The following is a 27,675-nucleotide window of genomic DNA, read 5'->3' as shown; positions in this document are numbered from 1 at the left end:
TCTTCTCGTCTCATGCCCCCCGCCTGCTCCAATGTCTATAAAAGAATAATATTTCCATGTTTGTCCACAACATTTTACACTGGACTGTTTTGTCAAAATTGACCAGGACAAAGTTGGATTAGACGCTAAACTCCAGACAAATAAATAGAGGACACCATTGCAACATTACTTGGTTTGAGTGGCCACAAGAAAAGGTAGAATAAAGTATTATTTTAATCCAATATTGGCACTCACATGTAGTGAGTGCCAATATTAATGCTGATACAAAAATAAATGCTGGTAAAATTTTTCATGCGGCTATCGATTGGCGAGTAGGCTGGTGTACCTAATGTTTTGTCCGGTGAATCTATATAATGTCTAAAGTCTAATTTCGACCGTGTCGGGAAAAAAAATAGCAGTGATGTTTGTCTTCGAGATATATATTTTTAGCATTTTATATTTTCAAAAGATACATTTGCACACTTTTGGAGAGGGTGGAGAGTGGAGGGTTTTATTTGCAATCTAAAGGGAACACCTCCACACACGAACTCTTTACAGACATACACAAAAAGTGTGTTATGATTTGTAACTGTGGAGAAAACTTTACACGGAATTCACACCTAAGCATATGCATACATACATATTGACTACAATGAAGTGTTTTAAATTTAGATTAACTAACTCCCCCCAGGCCGGACCTGATCTTTTGGTCAACCTCTCAGAATTAACTTTTTATTGTGGAACTAACTGTACCATGGGAAGCTGCAGTTGGTGAAGCATATAAGCGCAAGCGACTAAAATACTCCGACATAGCAACGGAAGCAGAACAAAATGGCTGGCATGGCCCAGGTGCTTCTGGTTGAGGGTGGGTGGAGGAGATTTGTTGCCACATCCACAACCAAGCTTCTCAAGGAAATGGGAGGGCTCGGAAAGGCCTTCCGACAAGCCATCAAGTCACTGTCAGATGCTGCCGAATGAAGCAGCAGCTGGATATGAAGTAATAAAAAGGACCCCAACTGGGCTCCAAAGTGACCATCAAGGGGTAAAAGCAGAGGGGAGACACAACTGGGCGTTGCCGTTGAGCCCTTTGGAGGTGTCGTGAGCCTTTCAACGAAACACCAATAAAGGAGGAAGACCCCTGTGAAGCCTTTACCCCTTAACCTCCACCTCTACACCAAGTACAGATTATCTAAGGGATTGGCTACCCGCGACCCCGAAGGGAATAAGCGGTAGAAAATGGGTGGATGGATTGTACCATCTAATCCTGTAAACTCAATTGACAAAATGGAAAAATCCAGTGGTTGCTGTGAAAGTGCAGCTGACAACAAGGGAAAGACCATGTGACGACTTGGAAAGACAGCTGACAAGAAGGAATGACTCCAATGGTGCTGTGATAGACGAGCACAAAGGCCACACCTCATTGCTACGAAAAATCCAAAGAGAAAAACACCCATAAAGTCTGTGAGAGCGGGGGCGGAAGATGATTCATCGACTGACAACCCAGTATATGACCCTTGAAAGAACACAACAACCAATCAGATAATGAGCACCAAGCAAGCAACATCAGCTAGAGGAACAGAGCTTCAAGTATGTAGTTGTGGCTGGCATTAAGATAACATCCATTAGAGGCCTACATCAAGGGCTCAAGAAGAGCTTGAAAAAAATGAGTCCGGGACCTCACATTGACCATTGTCTTCTAAGAGAAAGGTCAAGTCAGGCGAGTGAAGCTCAGCAGAAGGACCTAACCCACAGTCCACCGATCATCAGTACCCCAGTGGCTGAAAGTAGTTCAAGCAAAACATCAGAGAACTTGGAACCAAGTCACTTGCAACATGCTCAGATCTGAGGCCAAAGTCCAGCAGCAATTGATGAAGACTTGATCAAGATACTTGATGGAAACAGAGGAACAGTGGAGAAGAAGCTGTAGAAAATGGGCAATCTGGTCTACTCCTATGGAACATAAAGGTTTTGAAAGGCAGGAAATAAGGACAGGACACCAACAATTCTTCGTAAGTCCAGAAGGCAGCAAGAAATCCAGCGCCTTGTCAAAGAGAGAAGGGAGCTGAGGAAGCAATTGAAGAGAGCCTCAGCAGAGGAAAGAGTGGATATTGCCCTCCTGCAAACAAACCAGAAGGGGCGCCTGGGAACACTGCGGAGAGCTGAAAATCTCAGTGACTCGACGCAAAAGAAAGAAAAGGGGGAGAATATAATTCTGTAAAGATCCCTTTAGATTTTTGAAAGGACTCTTTACAAAGGAGAAGAGCGGGTCACTGAAGGTGCCAAAGAGAGTTAGAGGACCAGCTGAAAACAACCCACAAAGACAGCCAAAGATGTGAACAGAGGGAGATACTCCCCACCATGCCACCTATTCCTCAACCAGGTTACCAACTGGACAACAGTCCCCCAAAGTCGAGCGAAGTGGAGGAAGTAGTAAGGAAAGCAAGGGCAGCTTCAGCTCTAGGACCAAACGGAGTTCCATACAGGCTGTATAAAAACTACCCAGACATCTTACACTTTCTATGGAGGCAAATGAAGGTGATTTGGACAAAACAAACCATCCAAAAAAGAATAGCAAAGAGCAGAAGGAGTGATAATTCCTAAGGAGAAGGATGCCTCAAACATGGATCAGTTCCGACAGATCAACCTGTTGAATGTGGAAGGAAAAGTCTTATTTAGCATTGTTGCTAAAAGGATGACAACATACCTGAAGAAAAATAACTTAATAAACACATCTGTGCAGAAAGCCGGCATACCCAGTTTCTCAGGATGCTTGAAGCGTACCAGCATGATATGGCACCAAATTTAATCTGCCAAAAGGGAATGAAGAGACCTGCACGTTTTATGCCTGGTCCTTACCAATGCTTTCGGATCCGTCCCCCATTCTCTCATCTGGACAGCCTTCAACTTCTTCAACTTCTTCAACATCCCAAATACCATTACAAACCTGGTGGGAACTACTTCCAAGATCTGTAATTCTGTATTCAACAACAGAATACACAATATCATGACAAGCTTTGGAAGTGGGAACAATAGCTGGATTGGGAGATTGAAGGAAGCCAAATCATCTTAATCATCAGAGCCACCTACAATGCACTTCTCCCACCCTCAAATCTTAACCAATGGTTTGGAGCCTGAACTTCTTGTGCGCTGTGTCAAACCCCTGCAACATTGAGACACAACCTCACTGGCTGCAAAACCAGTTTGTCTCAACGCCGCTATACTTGGAGACACAACCAGGTCTTACGACAACTGGCGATCACTCTAAAAAGAAGGAGAACTGCCAACAACGCCCTCCTTTCTCCCATGCCTAGGCACACAAACGCCACCCTTTTTGTGAGAGCAGAACAACTCCCAGCAAAACCATCCGCAAGAGTGGAAGCAACCCTCCTAAACACGGCACGGGACTGGAGAATGCAGGTTGACTTAGACTAGATAATCACCTTTCCACCTGGGATCATTAAAACTAACCTCAGGCCGGATCTTCTGGTCAACCTCTCAGAAGACGCTTGTCATTTTGGAACTAACTGTACCATGGTAAGCTGCAGTTGGTGAAGCATATGAGCATAGCAACATAGCAACTGAGGCAAAACCACACGGCTGGCCAGGTGTTTCGGTTGAGGTTAGATTTGTTGCCACATCCACAACCGAACCCGCTATTGGACACGGCGCCTGCTGTGCCACCAAGGCCTCAGGTGGGGTGAAGTCTGCTATCGGCCCTGGTGGGACTCACTGGAAATTGGAGATGCGTGCTGTAGCCATATCTGCACTGGGGTCTGACAGAAACCTGGTTTCCAATTTGTGCCAACAGCTTTTGTGATTCCCACCAAACATTCATTTACATTCAAACACCAGTCTGGGACGCACTGGAAGCAGGGCGAATGAAGTGTTCTACCCAAGGACACAACAGCAGTGACAACGATGGTGGAAGCTCAATTCGAATGTATATTTAAATATGTTGTACATCTAAAGATATGTTGTACATCTAAATATATTTTGTACATTAATATATGTTGTACATTTAGATATGTTACATGTGTTACGCTTGGGTCGCATGGTAATGTACGGATCGTTTCCCCAAGATGCAGACGGACCTCCTTAAGCAGCGTGCAAGTGAGAAAGCTGATTTATTTCCATCAATCAGGCGAGAATACAAAAATACAGGAAAGCGTGCCAATAGCACGGGAAGCTATTGCTAAGCTATTGAAAAGCTTAGCATCGAAACAAGAACACGAAGCATGGATAACAAATGTAAATGTTGCATGAAACAAACAAAACAGGCAGCCTGTGTGTGGCGAGAGGCAGGCATATTTAGCTCTCTGATTAGTGACCGGGAGCAGGTGAGCGTCCTGACCACTAACCAGAGGCAGGTGAACATAATCAGCACCCATGGCAACCGGGAACACAAACCCTGGGGTGCTGAAACAGAACAAAGGTAATCTAAAACATAAATAAAACATGATCCGGACAGCTGATCATCACAACATGGTTTAAATATGTTACACATTTAGATCTGTTACACATTTAGACAGGTTGTACATTTAGATATGTTGTACATTTGGATATGTTGTACATTTAGACAGGTTGTACATTTAGATATGTTGTACATTTGGATATGTTGTACATTTAGACAGGTTGTACATTTAGATATGTTGTACATTTGGATATGTTGTACATTTAGATAAGTTGCGCATTTAGATATGATACACATTTAGAGATGTACATATATAGATATGTTGTACATTTAGATATGTTACACATTTAGATGTTGTACATCCAGAAATGTCATACATTTAGGTATGGTGTACATTTAGATATGTTACACATTTATAAATGTGATACATTTAGGTATGGTGTACATTTAGATATGTTACACACTTCGATAAGTTGTACATGCAGTATATACAGTAGATATGTTGTACATTTAGATGTGCTTAACATTTAGAAATGTTGCACATTTAGATATGTTGTACATTTAGACACGTTATATATTTAGATATGTTGCACATTTAGATATCTTGTACATTTAGATATGTTTTAAATTGACATTTGTTGTACATTTACACGTATTTGACAGCGACTACTTTGGCCTCTTCTGGTCCTTCGTTTAACTTGATGTAGATTTCACGGTAAATGTTTTTTTGCCAGGATTTTTTTCAAGTCTCACACTTCCTGTCTCCAAATCTATGCTGCCTGAATCACAATGGGGATTTTGACGATCTAGACAACAGACACAATGGACTCGATCTTCAGTGCAAGGCAGCTGCAAGAGAAATGTCGAGAACAAAATCTCCCATAGTTTTTTTTATAGATCTGTCTAAGGCTTTTGACATGGCGAATTGTGAGGCACTGCGGACCATACTGTCCTAATGCGAATGCGCTGCTAAATTAATTTGCATCATTTGGCTACTACATGATGGCATGAAGGCCACCTTTCTGAAAGTGATACATTTGACATTACCACTGGAGTCCAACAAGGATGTGTAATTGCACCTACTTTGTTCTTGAGCTTCATCTCTGTTATTTTCCATCTAGTCAAAAACAAGCTACCTGATGGCATCAGTATTGTTTATAGAATGAGGTGGAAACCTCTGTTATAGAATTCCCAATGCCGATGACAACTTAGTATGCACTCTTTTAGCTGAAGACCTTCAGATCATCTTTAGTGTTTTCACTGAAGCTTATGAAGCTCTTGGCATTGAGATGAACATGAAAAAGACCAAAGTAATGTTCTAAACATCTGAACTTGAACCCTATTTAGATATTCAAAATAACAATGTGATTCTGGGAAATATATCACAGACACAGGAGACAGTGCGCAGGTAAACATATATTTAATGAGAAAAACACTACTGCAGCTAGGAAGTGCAGAGGAACATAAGGAAAGCTATGCAGAACAGGAGTACAAAACAATGACAATAAAAAACTGATCCAGCCCCGACTGACAAGCGAGGCTGGCATATAAACTCCTCTGATTAGGGATCAGAGTCAGGTAAGTCTCCTGATCACGAATCAGAGGCAGGTGTGTATAATTAGCGCCCTCAGCAAGGAGTGGCAATAAAAGAAAGAACACCAAATTTAGGAAAAACAATACACAAAGTCTGTCCTGACTTGACAGCTCATGACTAAATGTACAGCACTTCCAATACCTTGAAAGCCACCTCTCATTGAACGCAGATACCGACACGGAAGTGAAGCATTGTCTTAATTAGACCTGCTCAGTGGCTTTGTGGTTAGAGTGTACACCCTGAGACTGGAAGGTCGTGAGTTCAAACCCCGGCCGAGTCATACCAAAGACTATAAAAATGGGACCCATCGCCTCCGTGCTTGGCATTTAGCATCAAGGTTTGGAATTGGGGGTTAAAAAATCACCAAAATGATTCTCGCTCACTACTCCCCTCACCTCCCAGGGGGTGAACATGGGGATGGGTCAATTGCAGAGGATAATTTCACCACACCTAGTGCGTGTGTGACTATCGTTGGGACTTTAACTTTAACTAGGGCATAGGCACCTATGAACAACCCAGAAAACGAGTATTCGAGAATAAGAGCATGGATACCAAGATGCATCTGTATAAACCCATCATCATCATCATCTCTACGCTGCTGTATGCAAGCGAGACATGGACCATCTGTAGACACCACCTGATAAGTCTTGAGCTTTATAACCAACGCTGCCTCAGCAAGATGTTAGGCATCAGTTGGCGAGACAAACTAACAATTATCAGCGTCTTAGAGCAAGGCAACAGTACGACTATTGAGACAAGGATTGTTTGAATGCCGATGCGTTGGACAGGGCATTTGTTACACATGTCTCATCATCGCCTGCCCAAAGAACATTATTATTCCCAGTTACACCATGTTAAACGGTCACATGTTGGCCAAAGCAAACTTTATGAAGACAACCTGAAGTGTGATCTTAAGAGATGCGGCATTGACGTAGACAACTGGGGAAATCTAGCCACAGGTCGCACAGTCTCGAGGCGTTGAGTAGCTCGAGACACCAGCCATCACAAAGAAAGTATACTCCATCAGGGGAAGAAAGGAAAGAAAGGAACGTGAAAGCAGAACCAGCTCCTTTCTTTCATAAGGAGTTACTGATTGCCCAGTCTGCCAAAGAACTTACAAGTAGAGTGCTGGCCTTGTGAGTCACCTACAAGTGCACAATTAGGGAAACAAATCTTACTCAACTGGAGTGATACCAAATGATAATGATGATGATGACATTTAGATATGTTGTACAAAACCCAAAACCAGAGAAGTTGGCACGTTGTGTAATTCGTAAATAAAAACAGAACACAATGATTTGCAAATCCTTTTCAATTTACATTCAATTGAATAGACTGCAAAGACAAGATATTTAATGTTCGAACTGAGAAACTTTTTTTTTTTTGCAAATAATCATTAACTTAGAATTTAATGGCAGCAACATATTGCAAAAAGTTGGCACAGGGGCATTTTTACCACTGTGTTACATGGCCTTTCCTTTTAACAACACTCAGTAAACGTTTGGGAACTGAGGAGACCAAATTTTTTAAGCTTTTCAGGTTGAATTCTTTCCCATTTTTGCTTGATTTACAGCTTAAGTTGTTCAACAGTCCGGGGGTTTCCGTTGTGGTATTTAACGCTTCATATTGCGCCACACATTTTCAGGGAGACAGGTCTGGACTACAGGCAGGCCAATCTAGTACCCGCACTATTTTACTATGAAGCCACGTTGATGTAACACGTGGCTTGACATTGTCTTGCTGAAATAAGCAGGGGCGTCCATGGTAATGTTGCTTGGATGGCATCAAATGTTGCTCCAAAACCTGTATGTACCTTTCAGCATTAATGGTGCCTTCACAGTCATGCCCATGCCTTGGGCACTGATACACCCCCATACCATCACAGATGGCTTTTGAACTTTGTGCCTATAACAATCCGGATGGTTCTTTTCCTCTTTGTTCCGGAGGACACGACGTCCACAGGTTCCAAAAACAATTTGAAATGTGGACTCGTCAGACCACAGAACACTTTTCCACTTTGCATCAGTCAATGGCTTTGGCTTTGCATAGTACAGTTTTAACTTGCACTTACAGATGTAGCGACAAACTGTAGTTACTGACAGTGGTTTTCTGAAGTGTTCCTGAGCCCATGCGGTGATACCCTTTACACACTGATGTCGTTTTTTGACGCAGTACCGCCTGAGGGGTCGAAGCATGCTGCTTACGTGCAGTGATTTCTCCAGATTCTCTGAACCTTTTGATGACGTTACGGACCGTAGATGGTGAAATCCCTAAATTCCTTGCAATAGCTCGTTGAGAAATGTTGTTCTAAACTGTTGGACAATTTGCTCACGCATTTGTTCACAAAGTGGTGACCCTCACCCCATCCTTGTTTGTGAATGACTGAGCATTTCTGAGCAGCTGCTTTTATACCCAATCATGGCACCCACCTGTTCCCAATTAGCCTGTTCACAATGTTCCAAATAAGTGTTTGATGAGCATTCCTCAACATTCTCAGTCTTTTTTGCCACCTGTGCCAGCTTTTTTGAAACATGTTGCAGGCACCAAATTCCAAATGAGCTAGTCCTTCGTTTAACTTGATGTAGATTTCACGGTTAATTTCCCCCTGCTTCCTTGAGTCACCGTTTTTTTTTTGGCTATGTTGGTGTTGTGTTTTGCGAGATGTATTATTGATGAACTTAAAGGCCTACTGAAATGATTTTTTTAAAATTTAAACAGGGATATCAGATCCATTCTATGTGTCATACATATTTTGCGATATTGCCATATTTTTGCTGAAAGTATTTAGTAGAGAACATCGACGATAAAGTTGCAACTTTTGGTCGCTGATAAAAAAAAGCCTTGCCTGTACCGGAAGTAGCGGGACGTCACAGGTTGAAAGGCTCCTCACATTTCCCCATTGTTTTCAATGCAGCGAGAATGATTCGGACCAAAAAAGCGACGATTACCCCATTAGTTTGAGCGAGGATGAAAGATTTGTGGATGAGGCACGTGAGAGTGAAGGACTAGAGTGCAGTGCAGGACATATCTTTTTTCGCTCTGACCGTAACTTAGGTACAAGCTGGCTCATTGGATTCCACACTCTCTCCTTTTTCTATTGTGGATCACGGATTTGTATGTTAAACCACCTCGGATACTATATTCTCTTGAAAATGAGCGTCGAGAACGCAAAATGGCATTCACAGTGACTTTTATCTCCACTACAATACATCGGCGAAGCACTTTAGCTACGGAGCTAACGTGATAGCATCGTGCTTAACTGCATATAGAAACAAAATAAATAAACCCCTGACTGGAAGGATAGACAGAAAATCAACAATACTATTAAACCATGGACCTGTAAATACACGGTAAATGCTTTCCAGCTTGGCGAAGCTTAACAATGCTGTTGCTAACGACGCCATTGAAGCTAACTTAGCAACCGGACCTCACAGAGCTATGCTAAAAACATTAGCTATCCACCTACGCCAGCCAGCCCTCATCTGCTCATCAACACCCGTGCTCACCTGCATTCCAGCGATCGACGGTGCGACGAAGGACTTCACCCGATCACAGATGCGGTCAGCGGCCCGGAGACGGGGGAAGTCAAGGTGAGATCGGCGGCTAGCGCGTCTGCTATCCATCTCAAAGTCCTCCTGGTTGTGTTGCTGTAGTCCGCCGCTAATACACCGATCCCACCTACAACTTTCTTCTTTGCAGTCTTCATTGTTCATTAAACAAATTGCAAAAGATTCACCAACACAGATGTCCAGAATACTGTGGAATTTTGAGATGAAAACAGAGTTTTTTGTATTGGATTCAATATGTCCGCATACTTCCGTTCCAACGATTAACGTCACGCGCATACGTCATCATACATAGACATTTTCAACCGGAAGTTTAGCGGGAAATTTCAAATTGCACTTTATAAGTTAACCCGGCCTTATTGGCATGTGTTGCAATGTTAAGATTTCGTCATTGATATATAAACTGTCAGACTGCGTGGTCGGTAGTAGTGGGTTTCAGTAGGCCTTTAATGATGATGACTAGTGTGGTGTTATTACTTCCTTTTAGAGGAATTCATGTACCATTGGTGTTGACTTCCACTTCCTTCGATTGCAGGAAGTTGGCCACTTGTTGCTCTGTTAAAGCGGCATCCATTGTATCTGGTTCTCCTCTTCTGTTCTCAACACCATGGTATAAGACCTGGGTGTATTGTGTAGTCCGGTCACAATCACATGGTGCTCCGTCTCTTTCATTCTACACTTCATATGCTCTATGATTTTGTTTCTTCACTTCATTCTCTTCTCTAAAAGCTTGGTGCAATGCAGTGCTTTCATATGCTTGAGTAAGTGCATCAGTGCAGCGGTCTTCTCTCTCAGATGCACTAAGGTAGAGGGTCAATAGATCATTATCTACTTTACAGGTACCTAAAAGAATGGACAGTAAGTCAATTGTCAATTGTCTGCAACAAGTACCTGTGTAGTGATGCCGCAATGATCCCTTATCTCTACATTTCACACCCAAATCATCTTGTCTCAGACATTATTGAACCTGGTTTTTGTGCAAAAATAATCTATTTGAAGAAGACAACAGCTCCCTTTTTTGTGTACATTCTGTTCTTGCAGTATTGGTCAGTTTATTATCAGCCATTTATTGCACTGAACAACCAGGACAGATGTTTGTGTGCAGCTTTCCTGTACCACTAAGGTTCAACTGCTGTGGCGATCAACACATTTTTAGGCATGATTTACGAAAGTTTTGCATGTAAAACAATCACAGTTTGCACAATGAGATGTGTGCTGTAGCACAAGCATAGGATTAAATGTTACACTTTTTTGTCTGTAAAATACATCAATACGATGTTTTTTATTAGCATTCATGTAATCTAGGATCAGCATTTCATGATTTATATCCATAAATTCACATTCTTAATACATGACACTAAAGCTAAATTGTAATTGGAGATTGCGGACGTAAAGTGGTCCAGGGTGTACACCGCCTTCCGCCCGATTGTAGCTGAGATAGGCTCCAGCGACCCCCCGCGACCCCCCGCGACCCCAAAAGGGACAAGCGGTAGAAAATGGATGGATGGATTTAAAGTGCTTGTTCATTTTGCCAAAATAAGAGTGCAGCATTTCACTCTTTTAACTCTGCGCTATAAGCTAACCTGCAAAACAGCACACATAACACGCTGTTATTCACATCACATTGTAACGACATCACAGAGTTGATGTGTGGTGTTGGGAATCACTAGCTCAGGGGTGTCAAACCTATGGCCTGAGGGCCGGATCAGGCCCACAAACAGGTTTTATCCGGCCCGCGTGATGAGTTTGCCAAGTACCAAAGAAACTGCTGTTCTATATGTATCCACTGGATGTCACAATAGCAATTCTGTTAGGCAAGCAAACAGTTTATACCGGGGCCAAGCAAGAGGTACACAGTAAAGGGTGACTGTGGCTCCTCCTCCTCGACCCACATGAAACTTAAAACCTGCCGTTTTATGAATTCTGCTTCGAGTACATGGTCATGTGGCACCCTCGTTGCCCCAAAATGTCTCTGTCAAACACGAGAAAAGTAAACTTAACCCTTTAGAATAGTTTTTACCTCCATTTCTTACGGTTTGTTGAGTTAGCTCTGGATTGATACGTGGACATGACAAAGGAGGTATTTGATACCTCGAAGAGTTTACATGTTGTGTTTTCAATCTAAACCCAGAAAGACTGTGACTTAAAGTTTAAACCTGGCTTTGTAGATACACTGAGATGAAGTCAAAGTGCATTGTGTTTTTGAAACTACACCAATTTCCTCAGAATTTTCAACAAACTTGAAGTGTTTTGTCTAGAAGATTATTTGTCATTTGTACGTTTTCAGAATGTGCTTGTTCTATTTTTGGCCAAAGTAAAACGAAGAAAACAACCTGGAGTTGTCTTTATTTTTAAGTTATCATGCCATGATTTTACCATTAGACTTAGACTTAGACTTCCTTTTTATTGTCATTCAAATTTGAACTTTACAGTACAGATAAGAATGACATTTTGTTGCATTAGCTCATGGTAGTGCAGGATAAAAAAGCAATAAAGTGCATATATAAATAAATAAATTACTGTACATTCCGGCCCACTTGGGAATAGATTTTCCTCCACTTGAGCTAAAATGAGTTTGACACGCCTGCATTCGCCGAACCGAGCGTAGAGCCGAGTGTGTGCGTCTTTTAACGCAAATGAAAGAGAGTGGTTGCTTTCAATATGATGTATAATTTGTTTGTTTTGGTGTCATTATGACAGAAAATAAACAGTTTTGCTAGATAGTAGTTTTGTTGCAGATGTTGTTTTGGTGTAGTTACGGCCGACAGTAATCAGTTTTGCTCATTTGTCATTGTTTTATCTGTTGTGACCACTTGTTGAAAATGGTAGAGAATACATTGTAATGTATTTATTTAGTTTTTAGGTTGGATTTGGATTTGGATTTTGTGCGCTGCATATAATTTCCTGTGCACGGAGCCTGGGGCACGGAGTAGTGTGCAATTGCGCAGGTGCACCTTAGAGGAAACATAGGTGTGAATCAATTCATTTTTTAAGAAGGGGCCAAGGGTGTCATTGAAATTATTGCAATTAGAATATTGAATGACTTGTGGCTTTGTTTTAATTCAGATTTATTCATATAAATACATATTAGCAGTGATAGGCAAGCGCCTTGGAAAATTTACTCTCGATTAAATGTAGCTAAGCTACAAGGGAAGCTATCCCCAGAGAACTGTAGCAACCTACACTACAAGCTACACGGCAAAAGTACAACACTTTTACACCTTGCATCAGTCCATCTTAGATGAGCTCGGGCCTTGCAAAGCCGGCGCCGTTTCTGGGTGTTGTTGATAAATGCTTTGCATAGTAGAGTTTTAACTTGCACTTTACAGATGTAGTGATGAACTGTAGTTACTGACAGTGGTTTTCTAAAGGGTTCCTGAGCCCATGTGGTGATATCCTTTACATGCAGTATCGCCTGAGGGATCGAAGGTCACGGGCAATCAATGTTGGTTTTCAGCCTTGCCGCTTATGTTCAGTGATTTCTCCAGATTTTCTGAACCTTTTGATGATATTACGGACCGTGGATGGTGAAAGCCCTAAATTCCTTGCAATAGCTCATTGAGAAATGTTGTTCTTAAACAATTTGCTTACGAATTTGTTGACAAAGTGGTGACCCTCGCCCCGTCCTTGTTTGTGAATGACTGAGCCTTTCATGGAAGCTGCTTTTATACCCAATCATGGCACCCACCTGTTCCAAATTAGCCTGTTCACCTGTGGAATTTTCCAAATAAGTGTTTGATGAGCATTCCTCAACTTTCTCAGTCTTTTTTACCCCTTGTGCAAGCTTTTTTGAAACATGTTGCAGGCATCAAATTCCAAATGAGCTATTATTTGCAAAAAATAACAACGTTTTCCAGTTCGAACGTTATGTATCTTGTCTTTGCAGTCTATTCAATTGAATAAAGGTTGAAAAGGATTTGCAAATCATTGTATTCTGTTTTTATTTACTATTTACACAATGTGCCAACTTCACTGGTTTTGGTTTTGTAGTTGGCCTTTTCTTTGGCCCATCCCTATAATCTTATTCATTTTCTTTGCCAGCATTAAAAAAACAGAAAAAAACATCATCTATCTGTATCTTGACAAAAAAACAATGACTTGTGTGTTGTTTGGGAACAGTTGATACTGGTTATGTGCAGTAAAACGTTTCATGAACTCAACTCACCTTAAAGGCCTACTGAAACCCACTACTACCGACCACGCAGTCTGATAGTTTATATATCAATGATGAAATCTTAACACTGCAACACATGCCAATATGGCCGGGTTAACTTATAAAGTGCAATTTTAAATTTCCTGCTAAACTTCCGGTTGGAAACGTCTATGTATGATGACGTATGCGCGTGACGGAAGTATTCGTACTCAATGTGTCACCATACAAACTGCTCTGTTTTCATCGAACAATTCCACAGTATTCTGGACATCTGTGTTGGTGAATCTTTTGCAATTTGTTTAATGGAGATTACAAAGAAGAAAGTTGTAGGTGGGATCAGTGTATTAGCGGCTGGCTGTAGCAACACAACAAGGAGTACTTACTTGGATAGCAGACGCCTAGCCGATGCTAGCCGCCAACCGCATCTGTGATCGGGTGAAGTCCTTCGTCGCGCCAACGATCGCTGGAACGCAGGTGAGCACGGGTGTTGATGAGCAGATGAGGGCTGGCTGGCGTAGGTGGAGCGCTAATGTTTTTATCGTAGCTCTGTGAGGTCCGGTTGCTAAGTTGCTAAGTTAGCTTCAGCGTCGTTAGCAACAGCATTGTTAAGCTTTGCCAGGCTGAGAATTATTAACCGTGCAGTTACATGTCCATGGTTTAATAGTATTGTTGATCTTCTGTCTATCCTTTCAGTCAGGGATTTATTTATTTTGTTTCTATCTGCAGTTAAGCACGATGCTATCACGTTAGCTCAGTAGCTAAATAGCTTTGCTGATGTATTGTCGTGGAGATAAAAGTCACTGTGAATGTCCATTTCGCGTTCTCGACTCTCATTTTCAAGAGGATATAGTATCCGAGGTGGTTTAAAATACAAATCCGTGATCCACTATAGAAAAAGGAGAGTGTGTGGAATCCAATGAGACCTTGTACCTAAGTTACGGTCAGAGCGAAAAAAGATACACCCTGCACTGCCTCTCTAGTTCTTCACTCTAACGTTCCTCATCCACAAATCTTCCATCCTCGCTCAAATTAATGGGGTAATCGTCGCTTTCTCGGTCCAAATCTCTCTCGCTTCATTGTAAACAACGGGGAATTGTGAGGAATCTTTCCTCCTGTGACGTCACGCTACTTCCGGTATAGGCAAGGCTTTTTTTATCAGCGACCAAAAGTTGCGAACTTTATCGTCGATGTTCTCTACTAAATCCTTTCAGCAAAAATATGGCAATATCGCGAAATGATCAAGTATGACACAGAATGGATCTGCTATCCCCGTTTAAATACAAAAATTTCATTTCAGTAGGCCTTTAATGTCTGTTCCTAAATTTGTGTTGAACATCTCAGATGAAGAGAGTGGTTATGATTTTGGTTTACAGAGTAAACAACTAAAAACTAAGGTTTGTGGCGTTGTTTTCTCTAAACGCATAAATGGCCAAGGACACACATTATTGTGGGTTTCCAGGACGTCCTTATCATCACTAAAGGAAAAATCGAATCAGTGGGACAGAATCCCTCCACTTTTTTCAAGTATGTTTTTTTAAAAATTTTTTAATGAGTTTCAGCTTAAAGTGTCCCTCTGCCTCTGACTCCCTGGTCGTCATGTGACATACACGAGTGCGTGTCTGTTTGGATTTTGCTTCCTGGGTTTGATGACCCGCAAACTACTTCAAACCGGTTTGATATAAACAAACTTACATTTTAATTTCAAAGTAGGAAATATTTAATCTTACAGAAAATGAAGTCCAAATGAAGCTCAGATAAAGCAAGGGTGTTTCTGACGCTGTGTGAATGTCTTCTGTTCCCTGCAGAGACCTGCTTGTGACGTTGGCCTTAGGTCAGGTACTGTCCTTGTTGATCTGTGCCATTGGCCTGACCAACAAGTACCTGGTTGATGATTTCCATGCCAACACGCCGGTGTTCCAGAGCTTTCTCAACTACATCCTACTATTTCTGGTCTACACCACCACACTGGCAGTCAGGCAAGGTACACACACAATTGCACACGATTGTCCAAAAAAATTATGTACGAGTTATGTTTCAATACTTTTTTCATATACTGTGTGAATTGTGTGTACGTGTGACCCATCCAACATTGGCACAGCCTGTCTTGAACACACACACACACACACACACACACACACACACACACACACACACACACACACACACACACACACACACACACACACGCACACGCACACGCACACACACGATCTTGTATTTGCTACCTTCTTGAGACATCTGAAAAATGCCTACCTCTTTAGGACCACCTTTTCTAGATATATAAAGATTTGTATTTACAACATTAATAATATATACATACTATGCAAATATAAAAAAGATAAGCTTGTAGTTATTTTTTATTTTTTTCATTTTTTGTTTGTAATTGGTTTTTAATCTTCATTATTTACTTCAACTTATTACAATATGTCTCTATATACATATTTATTTTATTTGTTTAATTAATTTTGGCCAAAGGGGGCGCATTTCTTACACACACTTGTTATTACATATGTTGGCCAGAGGGGGAGCACTTCACATTTTTACACACACTTGTTATTTCATATGTTGACCAAAGGGGGAGCACTTTTAAAACCGACACACAGTCAATTTGAAAAATCCCTCCTTTGTGGGACCACCCTCATTTTAAAAGATTTCACCACCAGGGGTGCAAATGAGACATTCTCTATTAGATGCAATTGTTTTCCGTATTGGGACCATGATTTCATTACTAACTTGTTCCCCGTCCTTATATATACACACACAAACACACACACACACACACACACACACACACACACACACACACACACACACACACACACACACACACACACACACACACACACACACACACACACACACACACGCACATGCACACACACGATCTGGTATTTGCTACCTTCTTGAGACCTCTGAAAAATGCCTACCTCTTTAGGACCACCTTTTCTAGATATATAAAGATTTGTATTTACAACATTAATAATATATACATACTATGCAAATATAAAAAAGATAAGCTTGTAGTTATTTTTTATTTTTTTCATTTTTTGTTTGTAATTGGTTTTTAATCTTCATTATTTACTTCAACTTATTACAATATGTCTCTATATACATATTTATTTTATTTGTTTAATTAATTTTGGCCAAAGGGGGCGCATTTCTTACACACACTTGTTATTACATATGTTGGCCAGAGGGGGAGCACTTCACATTTTTACACACACTTGTTATTTCATATGTTGACCAAAGGGGGAGCACTTTTAAAACCGACACACAGTCAATTTGAAAAATCCCTCCTTTGTGGGACCACCCTCATTTTAAAAGATTTCACCACCAGGGGTGCAAATGAGACATTCTCTATTAGATGCAATTGTTTTCCGTATTGGGACCATGATTTCATTACTAACTTGTTCCCCGTCCTTATATATACACACACAAACACACACACACACACACACACACACACACACACACACACACACACACACACACACACACACACACACACACACACACACACACACACACACACACACACACACACACACACACACACACTTTTCTTTTAACCAAGACATAAATGATGTAAAATTACTTATAAATTAAAAGTAATGTACAAAATATAAATTATATTAAATGTAAATGTTTAATAATATGTCTTACAAAACCAAACATATCCAAAAATATACATATACAAAAATACAGATAAACATCAAACATACAAAAAATAAATGTATTGAAAAGTATGTGTAATATTTATAACTTTGAACTAGATCAGGCCTGGGCAATTATTTTGACTCGAGGGGCCAGATTTAGAGAAACAAATGCTTCTCTGGGCCGGTATATCTATTTTTAGGAACACTAATACAAAACCTCACAATAATGTCTGATTGAATGCTAAAAATGTTATGACAGACCGCCTTAAACGGAATGGAATTAAAACATTTTTTACTGAATGAGACATCCAGAATGTATATGAAAATAAAGAATGTGGGATTTACAATAATAACTATGAACGATAAAACACTGAATATTGAAAACATATGGACGTCACACCCCCTCTCGATCGACATATTTTACAATCAAGTGAAACGCAACAAAAATGCAACAAACACAGTGAAATATGAATGTGAAGGGTAATAAAAACCCTCCACCTACAATCTGATACATCTGATATATCACTAAGCTTTAGAACTTTGTTGTAAAAATCTCCTTCCGCGTCTGTCCCTGAAACCCACATTTCAGGCTGGCCGCTCTGGAAACACTCTGTGGAAACGCTCCCCACCCACACTGCTTGGTGCCTCGTCTGAGCTGCTGTGACTTAAATTACCATAGTAACTAATTAGATGACCATAGTAACTAGTATATCATGCAAAAGCGCAGATTCCAACCATTGAAATACTTTGTATACCGTAGTTCAAGACTTACAGTCATTTGAAAACATCACTGCACATCGTAATGGCAGCTACACTTTCCATCTTAAAGATCTAAAAAAAAGTATTTGGGAATGTCCGGCGGGCCAAATTGAAAAACTTAAAGGCCTACTGAAATGATTTTTTTTAATTTAAACGGGAATAGCAGATCCATTCTATGTGTCATACTTAATCATTTCGCGATATTGCCATATTTTTGCTGAAAGGATTTAGTAGAGAAAATCGACGATAAAGTTCGCAACTTTTGCTCGCTGATAAAAAAAAGCCTTGCCTGTACCGGAAGTAGTGTGACGTCACAGGAGCTAGTATTCCTCACAATTCCCCGTTGTTTACAATGGAGCGAGAGAGATTCGGACCGAGAAAGTGATGATTACCCCATTAATTTGAGCGAGGATGAAAGATTCGTAGATGAGGAACGTTACAGTGAAGGACTTGAGAGGGAGTGATGGACGTATCTTTTTTCGCTCTGACCGTAACTTAGGTACAAGCTGGCTCATTGGATTCCACACTCTCTCCTTTTTCTATTTTGGATCACCGATTTGTATTTTAAACCAGCTCGGATACTATATCCTCTTGAAAATGAGAGTCGAGAACGGGAAATGGACATTCAGTGCCTTTTATCTCCACGACAATACATCGGCGAAATGCTTTAGCTACGAGCTAACGTGATAGCATCGTGCTTTAACTGCATATAGAAACAAAAAAAATAAACCCCTGACTGGAAGGATAGATAGAAAATCAACAATACTATTAAACCGTGGACATGTAAATACACGGTTAATGCTTTCCAGGCTGGCGAAGGTTAACAATGCTGTGCTAACGACGCCATTGAAGCTAACTTAGCAACCGGACCGCACAGAGCTATGCTAAAAACATTAGCTCTCCACCTACGCCAGCCAGCCCTCATTTGCTCATCAACACCCGTGCTCACCTGCGTTCCAGCGACCGGCAGAAGGACGAAGGGCTTCACCCGATGCGTTTAGCGGCCCAGAGACGTAGGAAGTCAAGGTGAGGTCGGCGGCTAGCGCGGCTAGCGCGGCTAGCGCGGCTAGCGCTCCAACAAAGTCCTCCTGGTTGTGTTGCTGTAGTCCGCTGCTAATGCACCGATCCCACCTACAACTGTCTTCTTTGCAGCCTTCATTGTTCATTAAACAAATTGCAAAAGATGTCCAGAATACTGTGGAATTATGAAATGAAAACAGAGCTTTTTGTATATGATTCTACGGGGTACCATAACTTCCGTTATACTGACTTCGTCACGCGCATACGTCATCATACCGCCACGTTTCAGCCGGATATTTCCCGGGAAATTTTAAACGTCACTTTATAAGTTAACCCGGCCGTATTGGCATGTGTTGCAATGTTAAGATTTCATCATTGATATATAAACTATCAGACTGCGTGGTCGGTAGTAGTGGGTTTCAGTAGGCCTTTAACGGGCCTTAATTTGCCCAGATCTGAACTAGATGATGATAATCAAGCAACAACAAAAGCTTTGATTCTGCTATTATCTCAACTTCACCTTTGCAGCCCCTCCACCCCACATGCACACACACTCCTGTGTGCAGGAGTGCAGTCAAATGGTTGACAAATCACATGTGGTGTATACAAATCCACCTCTCTGTTTCCTTCTCATAACATCTCAAAAAGGAATATGTCATTTTCAAACCCTGACCCTGTAAATGTGGGAAACAAAAGCAAAGCCAATTAAATGTTATCTGTTGAACAAAACCAGTGTTGCTTAGTTACTGAGTATTTACTTTGTAGCTCTGTTGTGTCGCCGCAGGGGAAGGCAACTTGTTGGCAATCTTGAAGCAACGCTGGTGGAAGTACATGATTCTAGGGTTTATTGACATTGAGGCCAACTACCTGATACTAAAAGCTTACCAATACACCACACTGTCCAGTGTACAGGTATGTATTTACTTCTTCTCCCATTCTCATTCATGCAGATATTTCTTCTCTGCTTCAACGACACTGTTTCAACAACTATATTGATCCACACAGTAGCTCAGTTACAAAGGATGGAAAGGATAATGCAGGTATAAAGTAGACTAAAAATGTACCATAGTAGCAATATAAAATATAACATATATGTAATATTTACATATTATACAGGTATATACAGCATATAATATATACTGATATATTATTTTGTATTTTTGTATAATATATACAATATATAACAAATCCCAATTACCATGTACAATATTACAGTATATGTAACAGCTGCAGCAAAAAAGAGGGCAGCATAAAATAGAGAGTAGATCCAGTAGAAAATATACATTATAAACAAAGAGAGGTAGCTAACATAGAAGCGGTCAGGTAATAAACAGATACCATCTATTGCTGTATGGCGAGTAATTATACAGCTGGATGGAGTGCGGAATGAAGGAGTTCTCTAATTGAACACTGTGGGAACGAAGCTGAAGGAGCCTGTTGGAGTATGAGCTCGGCTGTCCCTCAATTGTCTGGTGGAGTGGGTGGGCAGGATTGTCCGTGATGGCGAGCAGCTTGTCCAGTGTCCTCCTGTCCCTCACTGACACAAACGCCTCCAACTGCATGCTGATAGTTTAGCCGGCTTTCCAGATCAGTTTGTCAATCCGGTTTAAGTCCCTTTTGCTGGTGCTGCTCCCCCAACAAACCACAGCAAAGTACAGGGCACTGGCCACAACTGACAGATAAAAGATCTCCAACAGCTTGCTGCACACATTGAAAGACCTAAGCTTCCTGAGGAGCCCAGTCACATCATTCTTGTGTGTGCTCTGCTCCAACTCTTCCATTTATTTTGTTTTGATCTCCTGCCATTGTTCAGATATCCCATGTTGTTGTTCTGAAACTGTATCTCCTTTCGTTGATTGAATAATGTCAGCATAGCTTTATTTGTCCCTGGAAGGTCATAGGTGTTTATTTTTCTACCGTAATTCTATCTTCCATTTCCCGAGCTGTTCTGCGATTGTCTGGTATGTTTTTTCCGAGGCAAATCTAACCTATAGTTTATTTCCATGACTTGCTAGCAGCTAACAGACCTGCCAACGTGTACGCATTTTTTGGTTCTTGGATAGCATTTTACCCTTCAGTATGCTTATACAGTGGAACCTGTCATGGTCCATTGCTCGGATCATGTTTTGTAAAGACTCCCTTAGTTCTGTTTCAGCACCCCTGGGTTTGTGTTTTCTTGGTTGTGTCATGTCTGTGTGATCATGTTTTGTTTTGGTTATGTTCGGTTTGGTTTTTGGACCTTTTGTGCACTCTTGTTTGTTTTGTTTCCATGACAACCCATTAGTTTTCACCTGTCCTCATGTCACGCACCTGTCTCACGTTTTGCACTCGCGCACCTTTTTACTAATCAAGTCACTGTTATTTAAGCCTGTCTTTTTCTGTTGATCGTCCTGGTGACATTATCCTTACTCACTCTGCTTCATGTCATGTCATGTTTACGGTTTCATTCTTAGTTCACGCTGCTTGTTTCATAGTCCATGCTGCCCTGTTCACGTCATCGCAAGTAAGTTTTGTTTATTAATGCCACAGTTAGTGTCTTTTGATTTTTGTCCATAGTTCTGCCTTTGTGCTAGTTTTTGTTTTTATAGCCAAGTTTTGTACTTCCGCCCTTGTGCACGCTTTTTGTTTATTCCTTTTGTTAGTGTTAAAATAAAGATGTCATTACCTTCACGCCTTGCCCGCACCAACTTTCCTTTGCATTCCGGGAAAACACAACACCCCAAGGTCCACGTTTTGACAGGTTGCAATGGTTGCTGATTATTTTCACCTGCCTCTGATTAGTGTTCTGGACGCTCACTTGCGCCCAGGCACTAATCAGAGGGCTATTTATTCCTGCTTTTCGCCACACTCAGTCTGGCTGTCTTGTTTTCTTCACACAACAGTTACTTTCGATGATTCTTTCTTCTTGTTTTCTATGCTAAGCTTTTCCATTATCTTCCCGTGCAATTGGCACGCTTTTCTGTTTATTTGTATTTTCCTGTATTTTTGTATTCTGGACTGATTTATAAAGAATACATCATTGTCCTAACTGCACGCTGCCTCCGGAGTTCCGTCTGCATCTTGGGGAAACGATCTGTACATTAACATGCGACCCCGCCGTAACAGAACCTCAATTTACAAACTTGATTTGTTTTTGAACGGGGTTTGCAAATAGAAAAGTTTGTATATTGAAGCAAACATCTCCAGGGCTTGGTCAAAAGGATAGGACTCAGATGCAGAGTAGGGAATACTTCGACAGGCTTTTATTTTGACAGCTTCCTTTCACCTCCAGAGTCAAGGTAATACAATATCTATATTAACAAAAAAAACTAGTCAGCGAAAAAGGTTCCAAAAAATAGGAACAACCGAAAATCACTCCGAAAGGAGGAAAACACAAAAACAAAGACGAACTATAATTGGCGCCGTATATGCTATAAAATTTATTAACACAAAAACTCTCCAACGGGGAAGAAACAATGGCTATGAAAAATTCTACACTTATCTAATCTAATAAAGTTTAACAAAAAATGTCACTCAAAAATTTGAGGAAAGAATGAAAGAAAAAACTGATAACTCACCACTTCGGCTGAATAAACTAAATAACAAAAAATCACTCTGGAAACAAGGAAAAAAGGAGAACTCAAAATCACAACAAAGGAATTCAGGATCAAGGAGAATAAACACAAGACGATGCAAGGCATGGACATGGATGCTAGAGAGGCACGAATACACGAGACAATCTGGCACAGAACAAGGGGAGGCGTGGGCTTATAAAACTCATGAGGGTAATGGGAAACAGGTGGAAACTATTCAGGGGTCAGGGATGACGTCAGACTGATGACACAAAAGGAAGGGCAAGTGATCTGACACGAGAAGAGTTACTTTTCAAAGTAAAACATGCAATTCACAAGACAGAAGAAACCAAGACAAGACATCCCTCACCGCGGTGTGACAGAAATAACAATATAAGCATAAATATTGGGTTCCAGCCTCAACAAACGAGCGTGTTTCGAGTTATAATTCCAAACTATCAACGCGGTACAAGCACTGCTCTTAAGGTAAAGGGAGTTAGGTTTACCAACGTACACTTGGCCCATCCAAACCCTCCTGTGTAGTGTGACTTGCACCGCCAAAGACTGTGATTTGTCTGCTTTTGTTACTTCCTCCTTTGCAGCCCACCTCGGGGACGGCCTTCTTTTGCGATTTTGGATCAACATTGGCAACTAGTTTAATAATTAAAGTAGAAATTGCTTGTGAATACTGAAATGCTGAACTGAAATGCTGGTAAAAGGTTTGATAAATGTTGCAATAAATAGAAATGAATGTAGGAATGGTTTGAATGTTAGAAGAGCTGAAGCTGTATTGAAATGTATTATTAATGTTGAAAAGTGATGAACTGTTGAGTTGGAAATGGGAGAAACGTATATAGTGGCTAAAATGCTAGCATGCTAATGTTAAATAGTGAGATGTCAGCATGCTCTAACAAGATAGGATCAAGTAACAAAATACATTTAAGTGTACATACTTCTAAGTAGGGATGTCCAATAATATCGGCCTACCGATATCGGCCGATATATGCTTTAAAATGTAATATCAGAAATTATCGGTATCGGTTTCAAAATTATCGGTATCGGTTTCAAAAAGTAAAATACATGACGTAGGGAGAAGTACAGAGCATCAATAAACCTTAAAGTCACTGCCTTTGCGTGCCGGCCCAATCACATATTATGACACACACAAGTGAATGCAAGGCATACTTGGTCAACAGCCATACAGGTCACACTGAGGGTAGCCGTATAAACAACTTTAACACTGTTACAAATATGCGCCACACTGAACCCACACCAAACAAAAATGACAAACACATTTCGGGAGAACATCCGCACCGTAACACAACATAAACACAACAGAACAAATACCCAGAACCCCTTGCAGCACTAACTCTTCCAGGACGCTACAATATACATCCCCCACTATCCCCCCAACCTCAAACCCCGCCCCCCCAACCCCAACCCCGCCCACCTCCTCATGCTCTCAAGGAGAGCATGTCCCAAATTCCAAGCTGCTGTTTTGAGGCATGTTAAAAAAAATACTGCACTTTGTGACTTATATAATAAATATGGCAGTGCCATGTTGGCACTTTTTTCCATAACTTGAGTTGAATTTGTTCTCTTATTTTGGAAAACCTTGTTACATTGTTTAATGCATCCAGCGGTGCATCACAACAAAATTAGGCATAATAATGTGTTCATTCCACAACTGTATCGGTTGATATCGGTATCGGTAATTAAGAGTTGGACAATATCGGAATATCTGATATAGGCAAAAAAGCCATTATCGGACATCTCTACTTCTAAGTGTATGCCCCCCAAAAATGGCTAACATACTAGCATGCTACCATGCTAACAAGATAGCATTAAATAAGTAAATATTTTACTTTTAGCTGTACTCCTGCAATTTAGCTAGAATGCTAACATTCAAATGTTACAGTGTGCGTAAGGTAGCGCCAAGTAACAATATGAATTGTTAGTACTAACCAAATTGGTTGAATTACGGCGCGAGGAGAAAAAGCGGAAATTTTAATACCGCAACTAATATTATTAACACAATGCTTTGTTTTAAAACAGTATATATATATATATACATACAGTACAGGCCAAAAGTTTGGACACACCTTCTCATTCAATGCGTTCTCTTTATTTTATATTTTATTTTATAACCTGCTCAGTGGCCTTGTGGTTAGAGTGTCCGCCCTGAGATCGGTAGGTTGTGAGTTCAAACCCCGGCCGAGTCATACCAAAGACTATAAAAATGGGACCCATTACCTCCCTGCTTGGCACTCAGCATCAAGGGTTGGAATTGGGTCTTAAATCACCAAATGATTCCCGAGCACGGCCACTGCTGCTGCTCACTGCTCCCCTCACAGGGGGTGGAACAAGGGGATGGGTCAAAATGCAGAGGGTAATTTCACCACACCTAGTGTGTGTGTAACTATCAGTGGTACTTTAACTTTAAATTTTCATGACTATTTACATTGTAGATTGTCACTGAAGGCATCAAAACTATGAATGAACACATGTGGAGTTATGTACTTAACAAAAAAAGATGAAATAGCTGAAAACATGTTTATATTCTAGTTTCTTCAAAATAGCCACCCTTTGCTCTGATTACTGCTTTGCACACTCTTTGCATTCTCTCGATGAGCTTCAAGAGGTAGTCACCTGAAATGGTTTTCACTTCACAGTTGTCATAGTTTTGATGCCTTCAGTGACAATCTACAATGTAAATAGTCATAAAAATAAAGAAAACGCATTGAAATGAGAAGGTGTGTCCACACTTTTGGCCTGTACTGTACATATACATAATATAATCTCAGACTGGGATCATGAGGGGGCCCCACTCCTTAGGCGTGGGTTGGTTTCATGGGGGCCTGGTTGCTTTTTGGGCAAAGCGGTCTTCCCATTCAGTCTGTGGGCCCCTCAGGGCAAGGGATCCTGTCTCGCTGGCTTGAGGGCTGGTTGTCTCCTATTTCTCCTGTGCCTTGTCCATCTGTCTGTGGCCTACCGCTGACCTGCCCAGCGGCACGTTAGGCCCAGTTCTGGAGGTCCTGTCGCTGGCCAGCCTGCCTGCAAGGGCCCGGTCGCCCATTATTCCCTGGCCTTGGCGCTTGCTGTTTTGGGTAGGGCTTTCTGGGTGGCTGGGCCGCACTTTGGCTCCTGCACTTAGTGGGAGACAAATATATTGTATATTATACAGACATACGCACATGGACATCCACATGCATATACATATACATACATAGAGACGAATATTCATACATACATACAGTACATAACGTGGGGAGAACATGCAAATCCCGCACAGAGATGTTCTCACAGAGATTTCAACACACAACTTGTGATTGTCACACTGAATCTGCCCTCTGCTGCCATGACCCCGGGTGCAGAAACAGTGACATAATTGAGAACAAAATAAAGGTTTCATGGCTTGCTCACTACGAGCGAATGCATCAGCAAACGGAGCAAAAATCTGAAATCTTCTCAGGAAATAAAGAACTGCAATAGTGCATTTAAAAAAACAAAATGGCAACGTAAAAAAAAAAAGCCAGACCAAAAAGGCTAGCTGGGGCTGAGCAGTGAGGCTGGCAGATATGGGTTGCCAAATGTAAAAATGCAATCACACTTCTCTAGCAACTCACTTTTCTCACATGTAGCTCATTTTCTTCTCATTTGGGGTAAGAATTAAATGGTGAAAATAAATGTAAATGTAAATGTTAAAGGGCAACTGCACTTTTTTTTTTTTGTATTTTGCCTATCATCCACCTTCCTTATGTGAGATAAGCACACATATACTGGTACCTTTCTTACTCTCGTAAATAAACGTAAATCAAAGTCAGCTAACAATGAAGTCAATGGAGCCGCTCTCTTCTGCCTAAGGCACTCTAAAATACACACCTCCATCAAGTATTTATAAACATGCTGTAAGTATATAATTAACACTAGAAGTCCCAGCATTTTTCTGTCTACCTAGAAGATCCAGAGAGGGGTCATTTGGCCCGACGCTTTTCCCGAATACACTAATCACTCATTTTGTTATGGTAATGAGGCTGTTAGGGGCAGTTTGTCTAGGTAGACAGAAAAATTATACATGTGGGAAATGCCGAAAGGAGCAATGGCAGTGCCAGGATTGTGAGTGACTGCTCAAATGTATGTCAGTCACGTTTACATGGACATGGTTTTTCATTCTTTGTAAATATGCTTTTTTCTTTGTAAATTTTTTTTTTTAAACTATTTTTGGCACACAAAAATAACAATTGCTTCTGCAACAACCCTCCACACCAAAACTGGGAAAACAGTTGCTTTTTCATTCTTTGTAAATATGTTTTGTTTTGTATTTTTTTTAACAATAAATGTCAGAGTGTTGATCCCTTCATTCTGTTGATCCTTGCAAAAACACACACAACCTACCTCAGAACTAAAGCTTGAGCTGTAAGGTCCCCTCCCCCACACAGGCTCAAGTGGCCCCCTGCCGTGTGCCACTAACAGCCACATTTTCATAACAAAAGGAGTGTCCACAGGGGGGACTAGGGGTCAAATGACCCTCTTGTGTGTTTTCTAGGTAAAAGTGTCAATTGACCCTTCTCTGGGACTTCGCGTGTTAATGTGGCAACAGGCACATTCATAATATCATGTCATATATACGTATTTTGCTCATGTTACGCATAAGGTGGCGCATTATTTTCACAGACGTATCACAACGTTCACTATTTCCTTCAACAACAACTACTACTAATCATGACAGACTTCATGAGAGACAACAAACATAATAAAATAATCACTTACTGTACAATGTCTGCTCTAACTAGAATGCAGACTGATGAGATGTTCATATCTTGCCGTTTAGATGAAGACTGGATCATCATCCGCATTAAGGGTTAAAAATTCAAGCAGGTGCTGCAAATAAGTTTATTTTCTTGTATTTTTCGCCATCTAATAACAGTGTTATTGATACTTGGTTAATAGTCAGGTCATGAGATGTAAATGTGGTATTGTTGGCGG

The 27,675-nt window shown here is 40.9% G+C and overlaps 1 protein-coding gene across 1 annotated transcript in view; it reads left to right on the top strand.

The window, feature by feature from the left end:
- The window catches only part of LOC133647793 (solute carrier family 35 member F1-like), a 55,613-nt gene that overhangs the window by 6,129 nt on the left and 21,809 nt on the right, over positions 1 to 27,675 (top strand). Inside the window, exons 2-3 of the mRNA XM_062043491.1 lie at positions 15,509 to 15,684; positions 19,923 to 20,050. Of these exons, the coding sequence (XP_061899475.1) occupies positions 15,509 to 15,684; positions 19,923 to 20,050 (304 nt within the window). The remainder of the gene's footprint in view (positions 1 to 15,508; positions 15,685 to 19,922; positions 20,051 to 27,675) is intronic.

This window comes from Entelurus aequoreus, linkage group LG04 (assembly GCF_033978785.1).
Source record: "Entelurus aequoreus isolate RoL-2023_Sb linkage group LG04, RoL_Eaeq_v1.1, whole genome shotgun sequence".
NCBI lineage: Eukaryota > Metazoa > Chordata > Actinopteri > Syngnathiformes > Syngnathidae > Entelurus > Entelurus aequoreus.
Note: the sequence above shows the minus strand (reverse complement) of the source record. Positions and strands in the feature narration are given on the sequence as shown.